Here is an 11193-nt window from a genome sequence, read left to right on the forward strand (position 1 = left end):
GTCATAAGTTTACGCAAAACGTGACAAAACAAAATACGTCAAAACTAAGGAAGCGTGGCTCCGTGCTCAAAACTAAGGAAGCGTGGCATTCGTCCCCCCTCCCCTGGATTAGCCCCTAGCCCCTCGTATCGTTTACCGTGTTGTCTGTGACACGGTGCACTCAATGAACACACAACCTGTTTAACGAGCATTTATGACTTTATAGGAGAAAAGGTTGTAAATGTATCCATCACCGTCGCATAATTGTCACAAGATCCAGAGTTTTCACTCGCAATGATGAAAACGTCTGTTTGGTGCATTTTTGATGGCATATTTTAAACGATATCTACTTTCATGTTCCGTAACCAGTTAAAAGTTCTATAACCGACTAAGAACAATCGCTTGTTAGTAGGTGATTCCAGACAGAATTAAGAGCTTACGAAACTGAAGTGCCTGCCATTTTAGGTCAAACGCACTATTTAAAAAAATAAGACTAAACAAACTTTAAAGAAGCCTAGTGTCGTCACCTGAGCAAATGTTTTCAGGTTTTAGCAATACATAATCAATAAGACGTGCCAGCAGCAATGCGTCTGGCTGTTACTTTGGTTTTGGGATTTCTACCGCTCTGCTTTTGCCAAAGGGGCCTGGTTAATCACAACGCTTACCAACAAATCGAATTGAGCAGTTATTACGAGATAAAGGAAGATTTGTCTCACAAGCCAACAAAAGAAGATTTAGACGGAATCGTAAACTTTCTAAGCAAGTTTCATGGATCTACGAAATCAAGAAACGAAATTTTGCAGCATATTCAAGGGTACGGTAGGATTGGTGCAATGATCTTGCCAAATATTTAACCTTTTAATTCGGCCAAATAGCGAAACATCACTAAACGTTATACAGGGTATTCCGCTGCAGTAGCGCTTGTAGGTCAAGGATAAAGCAGATCCGGTACATATATTTTTTTTCAGGGGGGGGGAGGTTAAGTTTAGCAATTCATATAAGAGCAGGCTGAAGGTTAATATTTAACTGTACAATGTTGATAAAATTGTGCGTTTAAACGCGTCCCCAAACATTTTACATCGTATGTTTTGAAATACGTAACCTCCAAATTTGAAAAGTATGTTTGACGAATGATCGAACATATTTTTGGTTAATCCTGCTTGGATACTAAGTATTTTTAGTTCCTAATTGTTTGCTGACGCCTGTAGAGCTCTACATTTTGTAGGCTACCATAATATACGTTAAACAAATAAAGAAATTGACTACTTAATCTAGATTAGGCACTAGACTGCAATCTCCCATAAAAGATTCCAAAGAGGTCGCAACCGAAGAAGAAATATGGAGTTGCTACACAAAATACCTGAAAATGATGATCGATTCTGCTAATGGAGTACCATACGCCGTTCAAAGTAAGAAAAAACAATTCAATTAATTTTGAAGGCCTACAAGGTACACCGACTGTGAGACCAATTTTATTGACTGATACCTTGTCAGGGCAACAGACGTCGGCATAATTTTATTAATAAGTATAGGCCTAATACTTTATTGCTTATTACGGATACAGTTAGGTTGTTTAAGGATCTAATATTTACAATGACTATGACAGCTGGTTTACAACAAACTGAGCAGACTTATAGAATAAACCTCAGGTAGAACTGTTCATCAATTAAAATGTGTAATATGTTCTTATGTATTTCTAATTTTTAGTATTTACCGAGTTATTTTAATGAGCGTGATTGTCCATCTACAAAAAAAGATTTAAGGAACTATAGCCACAAAGAACACCGACTAAGAAGTCTTCTGTCTCTTATTTATATTTTAACTGTTTCTAGGCACAGATTCATGGGGCAGTGTGGAGTCTGGTTGGCTGGTTGGCAACGTGCGTTGGCCCGGCCACTATTACGAATGCATTGATGTAAAGCATGAAACTGACGAGGATTTAAACGGCAAGTGGTGCAACTCTTACTGGGGATTTAAGGATATTGTAAGTGGAAGACTGCAACATCAGCACGTGGGCTACGGCACGTATTTGTTGGCAAACTGAACACGTATAATTCTAATACTGCGTAATAGCATTTTGTAAAAGAGTTTATAAAGTCACGCAAAAAGTTGCATTATATTCCCGAAAAAAAGTTAAAAGGGGTTGGGTGGAATCAGGGTTTTTTTTTTTTTAGCTTTGAATCAGGGTTTTTACTTATTTTGCATCACGCCCTCTTTATTCTATTTGTCCAGTGCTTTGCCCCTCTCAGGTTTAATTATGCATCATAGAAAGAGCAATTCTGATTTATCCGTTACACACCAGGGAGATAATTCAAATATATTTTTCTAGCAACAAGATTTTGTAATCAAGTTTAAATTTCTTAGAGTGTACACCCAGGGCGCATGGAATTTTGGTTTGGGGGCACTTTACGATGACATCACAAAGATAAGTGATAGCGTGTCGTCTTAAAACAGTTATCATAAAATAAATAGATAATTCTAAAAAACTTCCTGCTCTCGAGCAAACTCGTCTGCAATATAATTAAAGTAATGTCGTAATCGCACGAAGCGCAATAACTATATACATTTATCTTGTTTTCAATGGCGTTTTTAAATGGAAAATTATGGATTCGCGCAAACAGAAGATATGAAAAATATTGTTCGGAAACGGGATGACTGCTATCCCTATGCGAGATGTTATAGTTTAGCGCAGAAAATGATTTTGTCGTTGCGCCCCATTGTTCTATCTGTTCGACGCGCTGGACGCGTATACGTAGGCTATAATTAATGAGTAAGAATTGTCAACATTCCTTAAGTCCACGTACATCAACAAGAGAAACAAATTGTTAAGCTAAATTACAAGATTCTATATCGGGACATGTGTTTCAAAAATTAAAAGGCACCCATATATTTTTTCAATTAACTTATTTTGTCTCAAATTTACCCAGCCTTATCCATTGGGTTACCCAATCGACATTAGCTTTGGCCTTTGCATGCCAAATGTCTGCACAAAGGAAGCGATAGAGGCCCTCTTGTGGATTTCCATAGCTGGAAACGACACGGGTGCAAGGTTGCCACTGCAGTCGGTCTACTGCCCGGAGCCTCGCAGCGCTTATCAGATGTCCACCGCTACTATAGTCGCCATGTGCGTAGTTTGTATTTGTTCTTAAACGGGATAATGGTTGTAAAATGAAACATTTTAAAATGAGATGGGCAATCACAATAATATCACTTTTTCACTTTTGTGTATTTTCAGTTTTGTAAAAGCTATTTGTGCTAAAAGATGACTATGGTTTTCGAGAGTAATTTCCTGAATTGCCCTGTTTGTTTTGTTTTGCATGGGTTTTAGAGTCATTTCGGCGTTTATTGGCGCTCTGTTAGTCGTCGGAACGGTTTGTGATCTGACCATCAAGAAAAAAACAAACAGAGACTCTACATACGGTAAAGTTAAATTGTATAAACCAAACAAGTATCGAGCAAAGGTATATGTAGTTGAGGGTCTCAAAAACTTGTAACATAACCTGAAAAGTTGGGCGTTCTATAGGTTTTGTTGTTATTTATTTGATTTACATCATCAGTAATATTTCTTTTTTACTAGTGAAAGTGGCTTTATGCTTCTCTGTAATATCAAATGGCGAGAAAATCTTGGACATGGAAAAGAAACCCGGGAGTTTGCCTGTGATTGACGGCATACGTTTTCTTTCAACCACCTGGGTGATCATTTATCATTCACTTCTATATATGTGTTATGCTCTCGGTGAGTTTGAATAATTGCAGTAAGGATGAAAGATTTGCAATAATGTAAAAAAATCTTCACCTATATAAGATAACGCCGGCTATGCGTCTCGCGTGTTTCGCAAGTCTTGGAGCTTGCTCCCTGTTTCCAACGGTACGTTTTCGGTGGATACTTTCTACTTTCTGGGCGGCTTCTTGGTGGCTTACCTGGGCATACAGAGCTTGCATAAGACCAAGGGGAAAATAAACATACCGCTTCTATACCTGAAACGATATATAAGGTTTGTGGAGTATGATTGAAACGTATTTGTTTTATGCTTCTGTTCAGTAAAAGTTAACAAGTACATGCGATATATTTAAAAAATATTAACCAGTAAACTGTCGAAATGAAAATGAAAAAAATTTGATAAGGTAAACCTTGAATGTATCTTACATGTTCAATAATTCTAAGTAGTGAGTGATGCTTTTTCAAAATATATTTTTTTCAAATCTATAGATTGACACCAGCCTACGCCTATGCCATCTTGTTTTCCGTGGGGCTCTATAGGTATGTAGGACAAGGTCCCTTTTGGCAGGACATGGCCGAATTTCATGAGGAAACATGCCGGTATGACTGGTGGACCAACTTACTTTACATCACTACAATTTACCCAGCCAACCAGAGGGTAATAATGGCCTGAATCGGTTTATAAAAACAGTTTGCGGTGTACAAACTAAATTTATAACAGAACAAATCATTTATATATATCTCACACCTTTTTTAGTGCTTTGGAGTTGCGTGGTACCTCAGCAACGATATGATGTTCTACATACTTTCGCCTTTTGTTCTGCTTGTTTTATATTAGTAAGTATTGTTCCAAGGAATAAACTCATCAGGGCATGCTCAGTGCTTCCAAAGAGAAGTGTGTAGCACTTTTTTAAATGCATTCATAGATGTTGAATATAATTATGTTAAGAGAAAATGCTCATTATACCCTATAGGAGTCCTTCAGGAAAAAAATCGCACAAGGGGTATTGCTAAATAATATTTCTGTCAACCTTATCTATGATAATGCTATAGGATCCTAGAACTCTTCTAAATGAAAGACATGTTTATGATTTTAAATAATTACATTGATTCACGTATTACGAAAACAGTTTACGGCTATAGAGTATTTGACGATTGTGTTATCACGTATCTATATATTTTTACTCTACCTGTTCCTAATGGTTACAAAACTGTTTGGGCATTTCTCTTAACAACAGTTTTTTTGGTAATTTAATTCATCTAAAACTGTTTTATGTATTTACAAGAGTTTTTTTGCAGTGCATTCTACGTCGGACTCGCAGTAATGTGTTTTATTATAATTGGCTGTCAAGTTGCGATCGGCATTCTTGCGTCACACAGCAGCATTCAACCCACCGTTGTTGGCTTCATGCAAGGAATGACAGCGTAAGCTAGTGGTTCTCAACCTTTTATGTTTCGTGTCCCCCTTTGAAAGGCTCTCGACCCTCATGACCCCTGCTTATAAAAATACCAAGCATTGTGTTTAACGTCTTTTCATCCGTTTTACTTCTTCACGTTAATAACAAATACAGCCATTAATCAACGAATAAACGCACTTACAAAATTACAAATAAGTCATTTTAATTTAAATTAACTTAGTTAGTCATTACCAATCTTGTATTTCGATGCACCAAGACATTTTTTATATTCTGTTTTGTAGGCTACTGAGCCAAGCGATGTCACTACATTCGTTGAGATGATTTGTCGAGTTTCGTTTGAATAATGCTTAACTAATAGCCTACTTGAAAAACAAGCTGTGCATAAACCGCTGAATGTTGGCCTAAAAATGACCTTGAATAACCCTGTAGCGTAGTTTATGCGCTTTACGATGGAATATTTCTTTTGCAACTGAACGCTCTTAAAGGAAATTGCGAAATCTCGGCACCTGACATTACATACTATAGTTGCTCGCCTAACAGGATTTGTCGGACACTTAATGATTAGGCAAAGGTATCGCATGTAATAATTGGCCGCCCGAAAAAACGCTGACGCCGCACTGCATTGCTAGTATAAGGTGACTGGTATATTTTGAAAATACTCACACTTTGGTTTTCGCAGTATATAGCTAGTGAGTTATGCCCGTGGCCCCCGAATGACCGCTCCGTGGCCCCGCAGGGGGGCCGAGGGCCACGGTTGAGAAATCCTGGCGTAAGCAAGCACACGTTCGTTTACTATAATGTACGTTACTTAAACGTATTACCCTCGGTACGCTGTAACAAAAGTTGTTTTATTCAAAACAATATATATTTGCCCAAATCGTTATAAAAAGTAGTTTCATAAAGACTGTGGGCTACCAAATATTCTTTGCGCGCTCGCTCTGTTGGAAGTGCAGGTCAGTTTATCGTATGTTAACTATTGAGTTTGATTGCGCTTCGATTCCCACTAAACATCTTACAAATGAAGCAATTGCTTCACAGAAATCTCTCAAAGCCGCCATATATCACACGGATTGTTTTAATTTCACTAAATTACATCTGGCGTGTCTTTTCATCTTTTGACGATAAAATGCTCTATTTCTATTCTAGTATGTTTTCGCTAGAAATGTTTTAACCAGATATTTAACCCTACGACGGGTGAAGATTCTTTTTTCTAAACCCAAATCCATAGGTTAAGGTAAGACATGGGGTTTTGGGTGGTTTTCCGAAAATACGCGGGGAATTTGTATAAAATAGAACGACCCGATTTCGTCATTATTTGCATTATTTCCACAGCAAAATGATACAAGCTTCTCTAATTTAAATGCTAAACGATTGCATACGACAGTTCCGAAGCTTTGGGGTAAAATCATTAGCGCTCCTGAGAGCGAGATCATGACTTGTGAGCCGCAATTAATGTTACACAAAATTTAGATATCGTAATAATACCTAAATTTGCTTATCGTTCTAGTACTTTCCAGGTGGATTCGTTTTTATATATCGGATGATCCCCAAGAGAGTCCCTTGAGCGTCATATTCATGTACGACGTGTACTTCACGCCTTGGAGCAGATATGCAATATATTTGATTGGGATGCTTACCGGCTATTTGCTTTACAAAAAGGATGGCAAACTTAAAATGAATAAGGTAGGGCCTATGCCTAAAAGCGATACCATATTTTTTACAACTTTGGCAAATATAATATGATTGGAAGATAGAATTTTAACCAAAGATAGGTTTAAATTATACGAAAGTGTTTGGCATAGTTATCACGAACTTTGTGTAAAAGTGCCATAAACTAAATACAGACGAAATTCGTCGAATTAAAGGGAAAAAAAGATGATGAATAGAGTGAGCAAAGTAAGTATTTCAGTTTCCTAGTTTGGTTGATTTTAACTGTTTGTCGTTTTTTTTAATATTCAGTTATTGCTTTACATTTTACACCACATAAACAAAACATCCAGTTCAGTAAATGAAAAAAGACTGTTAAAATTTTGCGTCGAAAATTGTTTGATTAGAATTTTAGTTTTTCAATGTTTTGGCATTACAAAATTCTCTATAGTGGCAAATCCTTTTGAATTTTATGATGTCGTAACGATATTAACCAGAAAATATTTGCTTTAAAAAATGGTTTACTAATTAACTATCAGCACGCCGGCAAAGGTAAATTTTATTTTGAAAAGTGGTAAAAATAGGCCATTAGGGTCCGCATAGCGTACCGGTGAAATATATTTTCCAGGTACGTGGAATCGGTAAAAAATGTTCCATTTTACCACACCAAGTCCCTTTATCACCATAAGCCATCGCGACATTTTAGTTGTATAAGATTTCAGTTGTATTTGTTCACTACGTCGAACGATAACCCATGGTTTCCTTATCATAGGTTACTTGTTCATAGGACGTCCCACTGTGATGTAACTTCGTAATGTCATTTCTAAAAATCTTTATGCGTCCGATAAGATCATTTGACAGCGATCCATTGAGAAAGTTATTGTACTTTTATCCCGGTTGTCACACGGTAAATGACTTCGAGACTAGCGAACATGGTTATACTTCGGCCTATACCAACATTGGTAGACGTGCAGTAGACAAAACACTTATTTCCCCCCAGCTTTACCTAACCTCGAGTTCAAATAAAAACGTCTTTTAAGTTTGTTGTTGCCATCGGCTGGACTCTTTCAACCGCGTTCGCCGCTGCAATAATCTACGGATTGTTCAACCATGTACAGAACGTTGAACCCGTGAGTGACGAAATGACGGGTTTCTACCACGGGGCTTCGCGACCCGCTTGGGCTCTTTGTATGGCTTGGGTCGTGGTTGCCTGCTCTTCAGGCTACGGAGGTAGGCATAGTTGGCAAACTGCGCCTATCGTGTGACTATTAGGAAGCCCTTGTCTTCAGATATATGTATGACAACCAAACGTCACATGAAATTACCCCTCTTGCATGTTTGTATCAACTTTAAGTGGCAAAATACACATATATAGAATGTATAAATAGAATATTTAGGTTTTTATTTTTTACTTAGCAGGAAACATTTTTAACTGCGGTCATAAAATAGGTGATTTCATAAAAAGGACTGTTAAGCAGCATATTGTAGTGATTCAACTATAGCACATAAATGGATTGAATTTTAATTAAATAATAAAGATATGCTTAAGTTAAAAAAACTAAGTTTTATTAGTGACTAGTGTTTTGGTATGCGTAATCAAGAAAAAAACAACTTTATAAGCACTATTTCAATCATTCATGCCGAACTTGCTATAAATCGAAAATACAAGTGAAATGATACAAGCCAAATTTTCTCGCGTATTACTTGCTGAAATACCATTTTGTCTGAGACATATTGTTACACATTTAATTTTTACATCCTCTAAACTGGTTATAGGTCCTGTTACCACGTTCCTCAATTGGAAGGTGTTTACCCCTCTCAGCCGGCTTACTTACAGCACTTATCTTTGCCACATTATGGTGTTGTTCTACTACATCGGTTCGCAAGAGAAGCCCTTGCACTTTCTGATGCTTAACATGGTTTATATACATTTGGGTAGGTTTCTGTTTCATACATTAACTTAAAGAAAGTTAATTATTTTTTTCTCGGGGTGTAAGAATTTTAATGTGGTACGTCTTTAGTATGCTAATGGTTGAATCAATTAAAATGCCGTCCTCTTTTCGTGTTACTCTTTAACGTTTTCCTTTTCGTTTTTTTCAGGTACGGTGGCAATTTCCTTTGGAATTGGCTTTCTTCTTACCCTTGCCGTGGAATGGCCAATGATCGGTCTGCTTAAACTAGCTTTCCCTCCGAAACGGGTCGCAGCTCGACCAATCAGCAACGACCTAAACATGGAACAAACCAACGTACAACCACCAGAAGAAGATTTTTCTGGGGCGGTACACGATTTAAACAAAGGTTCGCTATGTTACAGGATTTTGCTGCTTTCGCTACCTATATATTAACTATTAGCCTATAGGGTGTAGCACTATATAAATCGAGATAGCACTACAAGGGCTGCCCAATCTGTTGGTTGTGCAAAAGTGTTTAAGGGGTGACGAGTAGGCCTACATTAACTGAACTTCAACGCTTGAAGAAAAGCAAACACCAAAAAGCATTTTGTTTATCGCTGTAAAACGCAAAGGGGCTTTCTGATGAACTCCTGCAATCCAAAAAAGGCATTTGTTAACTATTAAGGTTCTTAATATTCGTGGGATTCGAAATTTGGAAACCGTCCAAAAACTTTGAATTACCAACCCAGACAAAATAACACTTGCAATGAAACGACGCAGCAGTAAAGTTTCGCATAAAATTAGCATACAATTAAATATATGACCCACTTGTGCATTTTGTAGGGATTAAGGTCGTGTGTGGTACCCGCGCAATGAAAAGGTTTGCCATACCTGGTTTAGAGCAACTGGCCTATGGCAGTGTAAAAATCTAACATATTGATTATATGTTATCTGTATAAAAAGTTTAAACTAGGATATGACATTAAACCTATATTTAAAAAAACTTGGTTTTGTCAGTTCCTGTAGAGGGTCACAACAATGTTGGATACTTCCATGACAATGGAGCGATCGTCCAGCCCAATAAAGTACCGAGAAGTGGACCACCATCCTATCACAGCGAGGATACTGCAGAAGTGACTGAAAAGATTCATGCATTTTAGACGCTAAATGTTGTTTAATTGTTTTCAATTTGTTGTAATTTTCTGTGTTAATGTTTCATTCTTCACCACTTTCATTTCTTAATTTTTATGTAGCAGAAAAGATAAAAGTGTATCACCCTTTGCAAAATAAATAAGTAAACCTATGTAAAATATTGAACTGAATAACAAGCATGTTGTACGGTTAAAGTATTACTAAATACTAGAACATAAACCTAACATTTTTTCTGACCTGAATTTTCATTTTTTCTGACCTGAGGTTGCCTTATACAGTTCTAGGTTTGCGACGCTCAAAAATCGTGTATCAATTTACGACCCACTTTGTCTTTATCATATGTTACTAAATTAACTGTATTACGAGTCTGTTAAACAAAGCTTAGTTTAAAATCCAAATATTAAACTTAATTTTGCAAGAAATACAGGGATTTTGCGTTATACATCCTTTTTAAATACATCCGTTTCAATTGAATTTTAATGTACACGGCAACGACTTAAGTCTTGCAAGAACAAGTTGAATTGATAAACAATACAGTTTTATCAATTTATTCGTTTATTTTTTTTCCAAGTTAAATGCATCAGTGACTAGTTTACGAAATTGAACAGTCAAGTTTACCGTTTAAACAATTTTAACAACCTTTTATATAGCTTTGTTTGTTAACAATATTAATATAGATCAGGAAATTACTCCATTCAGTAGTAAGAAATATAAAAGTTAAAAATTTAAAATAAGACTTTTTTGATATGAGACAATAGGCTAGGGTTCTTAAAGTTTTTTTGAATCGAAGCCCGAAATAAATTTTTGTCTTCACGTAGATCAGGCACGATAGTTTTAGAGCTGACGTCAAAATTAGCGAAGCAATATCATGGGATGTTACGTCGTGTAAAATCATATACCCTACAAAAGTGCAATTATGAGGAAATTGTACCTTCTTCAAAAGAATTTTTGTGTCAATTAAATTAAAATAAATGCACCCCTTTCGCACTCATCTTTAATTTGCTTTAAGTTTGCGAGTTTGCTTAAAAACAACAAGTGTTTTATTTAGGATTAGGGAAGGTTGCCTGTGACGGGAGAGTTTTTTACAAATGATTATAATAGTTTTAAATAATTTCATGCCTACTTCATACGTCTGTCATAAACGCTTGAAAAACACTTATAGCTTTGCCTCTAGTATTTTAACTTTTAAAATAAATCGTCTTGGAAAAACGTTATTGTGTCCCGTCTTCAGAAACCAGAGTTTCAAGTGTTGGGACAGTGTGCTTCGCAAAATATGACAATCAGAATCCGTTATTTCAAATTGAATTTTCACCACAAGAATTAAAAACAACTTGAATACTACATAAATTCAAAACTAACCTGTTTAAAGAGATTTCACAGAATC

At 36.5% G+C, this 11193-nt stretch overlaps 1 protein-coding gene across 1 annotated transcript; it reads left to right on the forward strand.

Moving 5' to 3' along the window:
* The first annotated feature begins 563 nt into the window (after positions 1-563).
* LOC146167529 (nose resistant to fluoxetine protein 6-like) lies at positions 564-9817 on the forward strand. The gene is made up of 13 exons (XM_083385974.1): positions 564-793; positions 1255-1388; positions 1812-1963; positions 2907-3103; positions 3537-3715; positions 3785-3974; positions 4190-4300; positions 5000-5125; positions 6636-6801; positions 7806-7995; positions 8542-8700; positions 8866-9063; positions 9675-9817. Exons 1-13 carry the CDS (start codon positions 564-566, stop codon positions 9815-9817), a joined length of 2175 nt encoding a protein of 724 aa, XP_083242100.1.
* Positions 9818-11193: the final 1376 nt, after the last annotated feature.

This window comes from Ascidiella aspersa, chromosome 1, assembly GCF_963924565.1.
Source record: "Ascidiella aspersa chromosome 1, kaAscAspe10.2, whole genome shotgun sequence".
NCBI classification, from domain to species: domain Eukaryota; kingdom Metazoa; phylum Chordata; class Ascidiacea; order Phlebobranchia; family Ascidiidae; genus Ascidiella; species Ascidiella aspersa.

Bases quoted from the DNA above. Each gene is read 5' to 3' on its own strand.
- LOC146167529 (XM_083385974.1), top strand. From the start codon at position 564: ATGCGTCTGGCTGTTACTTTGGTTTTGGGATTTCTACCGCTCTGCTTT. The intron at 794-1,254 runs GTACGGTAGGAT...TACTTAATCTAG, and splicing joins ATTTTGCAGCATATTCAAGG to ATTAGGCACTAGACTGCAAT. The intron at 3,104-3,536 runs GTGCGTAGTTTG...TTACATCATCAG, and splicing joins ACCGCTACTATAGTCGCCAT to TAATATTTCTTTTTTACTAG.